The 12,551-nt window shown below is 39.9% G+C and overlaps 2 protein-coding genes across 2 annotated transcripts; both read left to right on the top strand.

Moving 5' to 3' along the window:
* On the top strand, positions 1 to 4,146 carry LOC116005200 (GDSL esterase/lipase At1g71691-like). Its single transcript, XM_031245457.1, has 5 exons — positions 1 to 317; positions 1,489 to 1,613; positions 2,517 to 2,756; positions 3,491 to 3,740; positions 3,825 to 4,146. Exons 1-5 carry the CDS (start codon positions 20 to 22, stop codon positions 4,043 to 4,045), a joined length of 1,134 nt encoding a protein of 377 aa, XP_031101317.1. The 5' UTR covers positions 1 to 19; the 3' UTR covers positions 4,046 to 4,146.
* On the top strand, positions 4,087 to 5,967 carry LOC116004825 (GDSL esterase/lipase At1g71691-like). Its single transcript, XM_031244996.1, has 4 exons — positions 4,087 to 4,119; positions 4,338 to 4,577; positions 5,312 to 5,561; positions 5,646 to 5,967. The coding sequence occupies exons 1-4, from the start codon at positions 4,087 to 4,089 to the stop codon at positions 5,864 to 5,866; spliced, it is 744 nt and encodes a 247-aa protein (XP_031100856.1). The 3' UTR covers positions 5,867 to 5,967.
* The last annotated feature ends 6,584 nt before the right edge of the window (positions 5,968 to 12,551 follow it).

The raw sequence follows: 12,551 nt of genomic DNA, 5'->3' as shown, positions 1-12,551 counted from the left end.
GAAAAAAACACAAGAAAACATGAAAAATCTTAGGATGTTTTCTATTCTGGTTTCTATGTTAGCGTTGGTGTTCATGAGTGATATAACTGAAACGGTTCCGGTTCTTGCTCAGGCACCAACGCTAGGGTTTGGTGGCGGTGGTAATAATAGCACAGTAGTGCCTGCGATGTTTATATTTGGGGACTCGCTCATTGATAACGGCAACAATAACAACTTGTTTTCATTTGCCAAAGCCAATTATCCTCCTTACGGGATTGACTTCAACAACAATCCGACTGGCCGGTTCTCTAATGGTTACACTATTGTTGATGCGATTGGTATGTAAATCATTCTGATCTCCATCTCCTTAATAATTAAGATCTTTTATTGTTAATTATGCACTAACAAATTCTGGTGATTTTTAGTAAGTTTTTGCACTTTGATTCTTTAGTCGTCCTATCCGTTTTATTTTATTCTTAATTATTTATTTATTTTTGGAATAATTATTTTTATTTAGTATTTTAATTTTATTAATATATAATTATTTTCATTTGATACCCTACATACCACTCTGTCCACCAAATTAAACAAGCTAAGCCATCAAAATTATGCTTGCATGTAAATAGGATTTTTGAGTTTGGCTTTTTATAATTCATTTCCCATTTCATATATCACTAGTAAAAAAAATAAAAATTCTTTTCCCAATTTTTTTTTTTTTTTGCTAAAATGTGAGTTTTTCAACCCGCGAGATTACAATTGTTTAATTTGGTCCTAAAAAACTTATCTAGTTTCATTTTTGTCTTAAAAGTTTCTATACTATAGGTGAAAAGTTTGAGATTTTCTAAACTTAGAATTTACGGTTGAAAATCATGATTCTGATCAATTTTGAGAATTCAAAAAATTATTGACCATTTGTCGAAAGTGATCAGAAAAGTCAACCACGAATAAAGTACTTTACAATCCACATCAAGTGATTTTTGTTTTTGTTTAATAGATAATGGCTTTACAAAAATTTATATAAAAAAAAGTAAAAATAATGAGTGATTTTCGAGGGTGAAAATAAAAATTTTCAATTGGAGAACCAGTATGCATTTATGAGTAGCTGCATTTAATGGATTGTAATCCGCCCATTATAAGAATCATAACCAATTACGTTATTTTCAACTCTTGTAGTTTGACTTTTTTTTTTTTTTTTTTTTTTTTTTTTTTTTTTTTTTTTTTTTTTTTTGTAATTATTTTTCCAGAAAGTAAAAATTAAAAGCCAGTTGTATAATTATAATGTCCGTGATTTTTTTTTTTCCCATTTCATACATGCCATATATTAAATAAATAAAAGAATCACTGTTTAACCAAGTTACGGTAATATTAAGGATGTGTTTGGTTGACAACTATTTTAGCAAGTGCAATGTGATTATATGGCAGCTTTTGTTTATGCCTATGGGTAAATTGGTAATTAACGTAATTGTAAATTGTAATCTAACCATGAGTTTTTACTGTACGTACAAGCAGCGCAGCAACTGGGACTACCCATGATTGCAGCTTACTTAGAATCGCCCAACATTAACCAAATGCGCTATGGAGTCAATTATGCCTCAGCTGCTGCTGGTATTCTTGATTATACTGGCCAACATTTTGTAAGTACTCCTCTTTCTCCATAATAATAATAATAAATAATAATAATAATAATAATAATAATAATAATAACAACAACAACAACAACAACAACAATAATAATAAAGTAAAAGCTTATGTGAAGATCCGTGAGATGGGTTCTGTTGGAGACAATTGTGTGTGTAAGTATCACAATTTCAATTATAAATATTACAATATTTATCATTAGTAACAATCAATTTTTACCCTAAATAATATCACAATTCACATATAAGTATTACAATATCTATTGTAAGTAGCGATTTATTTTTTAATAAAAATTGATATTCAATTTTTTATAATAAGTATTACAATGTATTATATTTCATAAGTAACATTTCATATATATGTATTACGGAGTACAATATTTACATTAGAATTATATTTTGTAAATATCACAATTTCAGCTATAAATATTAAACCATTTTACCCTAAATAGTATTACAATGTTACACACACACACACAAATATATATATATATATATATATATATAATACTTAACACTACGTTTATCCACTTCAAATTGGTATTGCAATTTCTGTAATAAGTATTATCATTTTTATCATAAGTAACAAACAACTATCCTAGATTTGACCTGACTCACAGATTAAGATCTGTGAGACGTCTTATACAAGTGTGACTCAATAATAAACTGTACTAATAAATTAATAAAATAACCTGAAACCCGGAAGCTGGTTTCTTACAATAACACTTACATAACCTATTGAAATGTAAAATTGGTGGGGGGGGGGGGGGGGAGAATTATAAATTTACAAAACTTTAATAAAACTTAAATACAATGTATTCAGTTATACCATTACAATTAATTATAGCAACACATTTTGTATTGGTGTTATAATGTTATCCTAATTTATTTAATTTTCAGGTGGAGCGCATCCCATTCAACCAGCAGATTGACAATTTTGAGCAAACAAAGAATCAATTGTCAGGAAACCTGAGTGCAGATGTGGTGGCACAGGGTTTATCAAAGAGCATTTTCTTTGTGGGAATGGGTAGCAATGATTACCTCAACAACTACTTCATGCCTGGTTACCCTACCAGTTATATCTATGATCCTGACCAATTTGCTGCCCTCTTGATCCAACAATACACCCAGCAACTCACTGTAAGTTCCCACACGACTAAAGCCCAAAATAACTATTGTTCATGTCTATTATATTGTTGCAAACCGAAAGTTATAAATGTGTTTTGGTACAATATGTATATTTGCATGTTGGGTGGGGTTTGGTAATTAAGGGCCAAGTTCAACACCATATGGCTAGGAAGATTGTTGAGTCGAGGCGGGTAAAGGATCAAGTCCAGCTGGCGGTGCTAAGTCCAGCACCATGTGAGTAGGGGATTGTTGGATTAAGGCTGGTAAAGGGCCCTTGGCTCTCGAAAATGTGTGGCGGTGTCAAGTCCTGCACCATGTGGTGCTAGGGGATTGTTGGGGGGCCGATAAAGGGCCAAGTCAAACACACTGACCCTTGAAAATGTGTGGCGGTGGTGCCAAGTACATCACCATGTGGCAAGGGGAATTGTTGGGTTGAGGTCAGTAGAGGGCCAAGTCCACACCCTGAGTCTAGAAAATGTATGGTGGTGCCAAGTCCAGCACCTTGTGGTGCTAGGAGTTTGTTGGACGGAGGCCGGTAAAGGGACGAATCGAGCACCCTGTGGCTCTAGAAAATGTGTGGTCGGGTCAAGTCCATCACCATGTGCTAGGAGGATTGTTAGGCTGGAGAAGGTCGGTAAAGGGTCAAGTCCAACACCTTAACTCTCGAAAGTGTGTGATATTGTGCCTTCAGTACGTGTTACAGTTTTTAACGTAGTGATAAACGCTTGATCCTAACACTATTGCAGAGACTATACACACTTGGAGCTAGGAAATTTGTGCTGACTGGGATAGGGAAAATGGGATGCATTCCCACAATGCTGGCCAGAGCAGATAATGGTCAGTGCTTAGAGTCAGTGAACCAAGCAGTCCTTCCATTCAATGCCAATGTGAAGCTAATGATCAACAAATTCAGCACCACACACCCAGATGCCAAGTTTGTCTTCATCGACACTGACAAAATGTTTCAACATATTATGAACAACTCCAAAAAATATGGTAAGTACATATATGCATGCCCATTCTTAAAATTATCAATTTTTTTTTTTTAAATCTTCTAATGATAAGTTGTTAATTGTATAGGGTTTAGTGTGTTCGACCGAGGGTGTTGTGGGGTGGGGAAGAATTCAGGGGAGGTGACGTGTCTTCCATTCGAGACGCCATGTCCCAACAGAAAGCAATACCTTTTCTGGGATGCATTTCACCCTACATCTGCAGTCAACGTTTTACTTGGGAATTTGGCTTTCAATGGAAGTAATTACTTGGTTTATCCTATGACCATCCTACAGCTTGCCCAAATTTGAAGCACTTATTTATGGGCTCAACTTTAATTTCGATCTAGACTATGGTTATGTCAAGACTCTCTTGTAGTTTATTGGTATCCATCCGCTCTCATAATTTTATATAAAATGCATGGTTGAAAAAATTGCTATGCTCTCTTCGNGGGGGGGGGGGGGGGGGGGGGGGGAGAATTATAAATTTACAAAACTTTAATAAAACTTAAATACAATGTATTCAGTTATACCATTACAATTAATTATAGCAACACATTTTGTATTGGTGTTATAATGTTATCCTAATTTATTTAATTTTCAGGTGGAGCGCATCCCATTCAACCAGCAGATTGACAATTTTGAGCAAACAAAGAATCAATTGTCAGGAAACCTGAGTGCAGATGTGGTGGCACAGGGTTTATCAAAGAGCATTTTCTTTGTGGGAATGGGTAGCAATGATTACCTCAACAACTACTTCATGCCTGGTTACCCTACCAGTTATATCTATGATCCTGACCAATTTGCTGCCCTCTTGATCCAACAATACACCCAGCAACTCACTGTAAGTTCCCACACGACTAAAGCCCAAAATAACTATTGTTCATGTCTATTATATTGTTGCAAACCGAAAGTTATAAATGTGTTTTGGTACAATATGTATATTTGCATGTTGGGTGGGGTTTGGTAATTAAGGGCCAAGTTCAACACCATATGGCTAGGAAGATTGTTGAGTCGAGGCGGGTAAAGGATCAAGTCCAGCTGGCGGTGCTAAGTCCAGCACCATGTGAGTAGGGGATTGTTGGATTAAGGCTGGTAAAGGGCCCTTGGCTCTCGAAAATGTGTGGCGGTGTCAAGTCCTGCACCATGTGGTGCTAGGGGATTGTTGGGGGGCCGATAAAGGGCCAAGTCAAACACACTGACCCTTGAAAATGTGTGGCGGTGGTGCCAAGTACATCACCATGTGGCAAGGGGAATTGTTGGGTTGAGGTCAGTAGAGGGCCAAGTCCACACCCTGAGTCTAGAAAATGTATGGTGGTGCCAAGTCCAGCACCTTGTGGTGCTAGGAGTTTGTTGGACGGAGGCCGGTAAAGGGACGAATCGAGCACCCTGTGGCTCTAGAAAATGTGTGGTCGGGTCAAGTCCATCACCATGTGCTAGGAGGATTGTTAGGCTGGAGAAGGTCGGTAAAGGGTCAAGTCCAACACCTTAACTCTCGAAAGTGTGTGATATTGTGCCTTCAGTACGTGTTACAGTTTTTAACGTAGTGATAAACGCTTGATCCTAACACTATTGCAGAGACTATACACACTTGGAGCTAGGAAATTTGTGCTGACTGGGATAGGGAAAATGGGATGCATTCCCACAATGCTGGCCAGAGCAGATAATGGTCAGTGCTTAGAGTCAGTGAACCAAGCAGTCCTTCCATTCAATGCCAATGTGAAGCTAATGATCAACAAATTCAGCACCACACACCCAGATGCCAAGTTTGTCTTCATCGACACTGACAAAATGTTTCAACATATTATGAACAACTCCAAAAAATATGGTAAGTACATATATGCATGCCCATTCTTAAAATTATCAATTTTTTTTTTTTAAATCTTCTAATGATAAGTTGTTAATTGTATAGGGTTTAGTGTGTTCGACCGAGGGTGTTGTGGGGTGGGGAAGAATTCAGGGGAGGTGACGTGTCTTCCATTCGAGACGCCATGTCCCAACAGAAAGCAATACCTTTTCTGGGATGCATTTCACCCTACATCTGCAGTCAACGTTTTACTTGGGAATTTGGCTTTCAATGGAAGTAATTACTTGGTTTATCCTATGACCATCCTACAGCTTGCCCAAATTTGAAGCACTTATTTATGGGCTCAACTTTAATTTCGATCTAGACTATGGTTATGTCAAGACTCTCTTGTAGTTTATTGGTATCCATCCGCTCTCATAATTTTATATAAAATGCATGGTTGAAAAAATTGCTATGCTCTCTTCGAGTGCTCGTGAGGCGCCAGTGTATTTTTTTTTAAAATTTGTTTAGTTTTTTTTTTTTTAATTTTTAAGACTGTTATAAACTATTTAATACTTTAATAGTTAATACTAAAATATTAAATATTAACTTTAAAAAATATAGAATTTGAACAATTTAGGGTTATTTCCTCCAAATGACGTCAATGCTTATAAAATGTTGTAAAATTATTGTAGGATATCAAACAATTTATTTAATCTATATGAATCGCTTTAACGTAATGATTGCACACTTACGTAGAGATATATGTAGCTACTTTAATTCATCCCTTATTCTATCAATCAATTAAGGCAGTTGGCGGAGGGAGTTTAAGCAATTTATATTATGGACCAGGGTCCGCATAACATTATAGACCCTTAATTAAAATGAGATACTTAATTTATACTCGCAAGATACAGAATTTTATAACAAGATACAAAAAATCACAATACAAGACACATACAGATTTTATTATATATTTACTTATTTTTCTAATATGATTTTGGTAGATAATTTGTGTTTATAGGCACAAAAAACACAAATTTATAACATAAGACATAATTGCTAATTTGATTCAAATCTAAAAGATTGCATAGTTCAAATTAAGTTTGAATTAGCAAAAAGTGAAAGAGGCACAGGCACAACTATCGAAACTCAAACCCCACCTGGGCCTAACCTATACAAGCTAAGTGCACAACTACACATTATTCCAACTAGCGGCAACTTATATCATGGACCAGAGTGCACAATATTGTGCATCCCGTACCAAAATGTTAGGAGGATGAATTCCGTGTATTTTGTGTCAATATTCTATGTATTTTGATACTGTAAAATACGGGCACCAAGGAAAATCGGAAAATACGATCTTTTATTGGCTCAAGGACCCAAACCCGGTTACAAGTCGATAAGTGCTCAAAGGGCTCGGCAAGTCGACAGTGGGCTTCCCTACTGTCCGAGCTCTCTTTAAGTCTTAGTCTAGAAACAGCCAAAAGATCCTCTCCCCCCTCATAAATGCGCTATTTATAAGGGAGAAAAGTGCGGGTGCCGGACCTCCAGCATGGTGGGAACGTGGCGCACATGCGTCCGCCCCACCCCGCGCCCATGCGGGAAAGAGCACGTGTCAGTCGTGGGCATGCCACGTTGTGGACGGGTCGGGGCACTGTTCGGCTTGTGACCTCCGAGCTGACCACTGTCATCCCGACCTTCTGGTCTCCCGACCGTAACCCCTTCCGATCGGATCTGGAGTGTATCCGACTAGTCTTGGAGTATATTTACTATCATCTAGCCCCCTCACCCCAAAGCGCGACGAGTACGAACGCGAGGGGGCGGTTTTGGGGTGAAAACTGACGTTGGGCCGACCATATGGTCGTTTCATCGTGACGGCTCTCTTGCGCGGGCGCACAGGAAACTCGATGAGGACTCATTCACGGCGGAGAATGCCTTTGGAGGGAAAAGTCTCGAAACCCGGACCGTTTTCCCGGGCGACGATTGGCCTTCCACGCTCCACGCCTATAAAATAGCCACTTGCTCCTTCGGTTCTCACTTCTCGCCACCACAGCTATCCGGAAATCAGAGCTTCCCGAGCGAAACAAGAGCAGCCGCTGTTTTCCGCCGCAAAGTCTTCACTTCCTTCTGCCGCCTTACACTCGGTAAGCACTCTCTCTCCTTGCTCTTTTAGCAACATAAAACCCCTTAGTCTAGGTCGGCCCCTGCGTCCAATAGCTGAACCCCGATCCCTTCGCTTAAATAGGAATTAGGATGTCAGGGTATTTCTCCGATTCTCCAAGCTGGTCGGAAATCTTCTCCGGCTACTGTTGTTCCCAATCTTTGCATGGATAAGAAGAGAGGCAGAGGTTCAAAAGGAAAAATCAGGCTCAACGCCACCATCTCTGGCGTAACCGTGGCAGATCTCCGTCATCGCTGTCACTCATTTTCTTCTGGTTTTATAAACCAGGAGACCCTGATTCGGTACATGCATGGAATCATCAGCGTCTCCGCCATCTTCCGTCACGGTCATCAACGCCGATCGTAGCCCACCGCCGTCAGTTACTCGCCTCCGCACCGTGAACCTCAAGGAACCGCCGGCACCGCAGTGTTGTTACCGTTGCTCGAAACAAAAGCTGTACAGTATCAACAGCTGAGATCATAATTCACAGCTCCGGCGTGGAGGATAACTCAGCCTATTGCGGTCCGCTCACCAATTCCATCACCTTCCCCTCCAGCGCAGATCCTACGGTTTCGCAGGTTGTACGTAATGGAGAAAGGGCGCGGTGATTCTGTTGGGGTTTGCATGGCTTTGCTAATTGAGGTAATTGAGTTCTGAGATAACAGAAGGAAGAGGGAAGGCCTGAACCAGCAGCACCGTCGCTGTCCACCATTACCATCCTCCCCCTGTATAAGCACTGCACTCCAGAAGACCCAGATCCCCTTTGTTCCTTGTAAATGAGCTCTCTGCAGTCATCTCGGAGCAAACAAAGTCAAAATAAAATCTTTTCCCAGATACCACACATTTTAATGGTTGGTTGTACTGTGGTCGTTGAAGTTGCGTGCCAAAAAAAAAAAAAAGAACTTTTTGTGGCTGCAAAGAATTGAAAAGAAGGGTGGAGAAGATAGTAATTTCGGTGGCGAGCGAAGATGGGCGTCGGCGGTTCGGGCAGCGTAATAAAGTTCGCCGTGGCTTCTTCCTTCGCGACGATTTAGAGTTATACGGACGAGACAGTGCCCAGCGAGTTCTCAGTTGGTGCTCTACAGTCAGTCAAATGTTGGCTCTTCCGGTCTCTTTAGCGAAAGATGTGTGTTTCCGGCGCCGTTGGCTGGTGAACCTGATCTCCGTTTCCAAGGAACGAGCTTCTGTGTGAGCACATGCATTGCCTCTGGTTGGTGGAATGGGTGGNAAGATAGTAATTTCGGTGGCGAGCGAAGATGGGCGTCGGCGGTTCGGGCAGCGTAATAAAGTTCGCCGTGGCTTCTTCCTTCGCGACGATTTAGAGTTATACGGACGAGACAGTGCCCAGCGAGTTCTCAGTTGGTGCTCTACAGTCAGTCAAATGTTGGCTCTTCCGGTCTCTTTAGCGAAAGATGTGTGTTTCCGGCGCCGTTGGCTGGTGAACCTGATCTCCGTTTCCAAGGAACGAGCTTCTGTGTGAGCACATGCATTGCCTCTGGTTGGTGGAATGGGTGGTGGCACATTTCCCAGACCTTGAAACTCTAACTGCATTAATGAACGTGGGAATTTAACAGTGAGATTAAATCACACATTTGCTTCTGATTGAAGTAATGGTTTTAATTGCTAAAGTGGCATGGCAAACCAATTTGAGCCCCTTGAATTTCTTTATTCAATAAGGTGAATTTGGTATGGGCTCGTGAATTTGTAATCAGCATCAGAGCGAAAGTCGTGATCGAGTAGTTCAAATTGTTTAGAGTTTCTAAATTTTGTAATTTAATTTTAGATTGTAAAATCTATAGCCTAGACTGTAATTTATGTAAGTTATAGGCTTTAGACTTAGAAAATTGTAATAGCTAAGTATATGTAAAAAGTCCGGTTAGGTCGGTCCATCCACCACGGGCATTGTAAGTCCGATATTTAATCTTGGCATAATTACGACGGCGGTTGGAAAAAACGTTACGACGGCGGTCGGAAAAAACGCCCTACGGGAGTAAGGTGCCCGTTTATGGTCCTCGGACCGATTTTTGTGGGAGTAAGGTGCCCACTACGGGAGCAAGGTGCCCGTTTATGGTCCTCGGACCGATTTTTGTGGGAGTAAGGTGCCCACTACGGGAGCAAGGTGCCCGTTTATGGTCCTCGGACCGATTTTTGTGGGAGTAAGGTGCCCACTACGGGAGCAAGGTGCCCGTTTATGGTTCTCGGACCAATCTTTGTGGGAGCAAGGTGCCCGCTCGGTCCTCGAACCGATCTATTATGACGGCGGTCGGAAAAAACGCTACGACCGAAACGTCGGAAAAAACTACGGGAGTAAGGTGCCCGCTCGGTCCTCGAACCGATCTATTACGACGGCGGTCGGAAAAAACGCTACGACCGAAACGTCGGAAAAAACTACGGGAGTAAGGTGCCCGCTCGGTCCTCGAACCGATCTATTACGACGGCGGTCGGAAAAAACGCTACGACCGAAAAGTCGGAAAAAACTACAGGAATAAGGTGCCCGCTCGGTATTCGAACCGATCTATTACAACGGCGGTCGGAAAAAAAGCTACGACCGAAAAGTCGAAAAAAACTACACTCTTTGCACAAACGAGGAAGAATTACCCTCGTTTGCTTTTCTTTGTAAATTGTACATGTGTGCGAAGTCCGGTTAGGTCGGCACTACCACCACCGGCTCGATTAGGTTGGCATCGACACGATAAGCCCGAGACAGTATCTCGCAATAAGCCCTACGAGGTAGGCAATTCAGCCCGCCAGGTCGGCAGTCTGCCCCGGGCAAATCCAATCCCCTGATTGGTGAAACCCGATCCCTAGATCGGTAAATCCAATCCCTCGATCGGTAGAGTTCAGACGACCCCTGTAGTCTAAAAGACTATGCTTAAGGTTGTACTCTTTTTCCTTGACTATGATTTTTTCCCGTTGGGTTTTTTCTTAGTCCAAGGTTTTTTAGCGAGGCAACCGGCATAGGTCACAGACTATATGGTCAGCTTTCAGCCCGAACTCTTCCTCATTGGCGCTCAAAGTTGTGCTCTTTTTTCCTTGGCTAGGATTTTTTCCACTGGGTTTTTCTTAGCCCAAGGTTTTTAACGAGGCAACTAGCGTGAGTTGCAAATGGTAAGGCCAGTCTTCCAGCCCGACCCCTTCCTTGTTGACTCGACGTCAAGGCTCGGACTGGGGGGGCTAGTTGATAGGGAATATACCGGTATACGGCCCTACGAGTACTATACGTATGGCGGGCATATTGTGCTATAAAAGAGACTTGAGTCCTCTATGTTAAGGACTTTTTGGCTTTTTGACAGCTCCTCACCCTCTCTAAATTGCTCTCTCCACTCTCTAAATGATTGTTCTAGATTAATGAATAAGAGATGATGATTTGGGAGCTAATTGATGGATTCTTTCTCCATGATTCATACTATTTTCCTACGCTGTACATGGATTTAATCCGTATCATATTCTATGAAGACATTCTGTGTATTTTAGACAACCGTTCTGTGTATTTATGTTAGTAACACATGTTGTGGTGTGTTTGTGCATTCAAATGTTTAAGAGGATGAGTTCTGTGTATTTTGTGTCAATATTCTGTGTATTCTATGAAGACATTCTGTGTATTCTACGCAACCATTCTGTGTATTCATGTTAGTAACACAGGTTGTGATGTGCTTGTGCATTCGAATGTTATGAGGATGAGTTCTGTCACGCAAGTGACCCGGGTTCGATCCCCGGCAACGGCGTTGTTTTGTTTCCGAAATTGGGATACCGTTCAACGGCGTCGTTTCTGGGATACCTCTTCTTGCCTTTTATGTTTGCTCTGTACGTTAACAATAATAATATTATTATTATTATTAATGGAATTACGTACTGTGTTAAGGATGTTTTTTTTTTTTTTTGAAAGTATACTGTGTTAAGGATGTTAGTTTGCTACTTTGCTACATTCACATTTAATTTAGGAAAAATTATAATTTATGCCCCTCCATAATATGTCACTCTTGAATTATTAGTGAACTAGTGGTGTAGAATGTTGTCCCTCAATTTTTAAAATAGTACATATATTGCCCCTCTCGTACCGACGGGAGGAGCAACATTTACACTACGGGAGGGACAATATATGTATTGTTTTGAAAACGGCACACCTTAAGCATACAAATCACGCAACTTAAGAAGGAAGACTGCGCACCTAAAGCTTTAGGTTAACGCACCTTAAGATTAAACACTGACGCAACTTAAGCACACAAATCACGCACCTAAACAACCACACCGGAGAAGGCCAATCGCACAAGAACCCATATATATATATATATATATACACACACACACACACACATATATATATATAATATATATATATATATACACACACACACACACACATATATATATACACACATATATACACACACACACACACACACACACACACACACACACACACACATATATATATATATATATATATATATATATATATATATATATATTCATGAGTTGTTTTTAAACTTGATTTTAATTTTTTTTACATACCTATTGTTTTGTACTTTGAATATTCTTCTTACATACTAAAATTTTTTTGATATATGATTTATTAATTTTCAAGTGATTTATAAACTCTCAATTATTTTTTTTTTCTTAATGCTTGTATATATAGTAGGAATATATTAGAGATTTTTTTTTTAAAATCTAGAAAAGTTTAAACAAACCAAACACATTAATTAATTTTCTAAAGAATTTAATTTTTATGTTTCTCGAGTAACACCAACCATGTTAATTAATTGTCCCTGAAAAATTATTTCCATCAAATATATTTCTTAGAAATATTTTCTCAAAAATTAAATTTATTTGTGGGAAAGTACTAAACCAGAATTGAAAGCACTTACATA

The sequence above is a fragment of the Ipomoea triloba genome, chromosome 14 (assembly GCF_003576645.1).
Source record: "Ipomoea triloba cultivar NCNSP0323 chromosome 14, ASM357664v1".
Lineage (NCBI taxonomy): Eukaryota > Viridiplantae > Streptophyta > Magnoliopsida > Solanales > Convolvulaceae > Ipomoea > Ipomoea triloba.
Note: the sequence above shows the minus strand (reverse complement) of the source record. Positions and strands in the feature narration are given on the sequence as shown.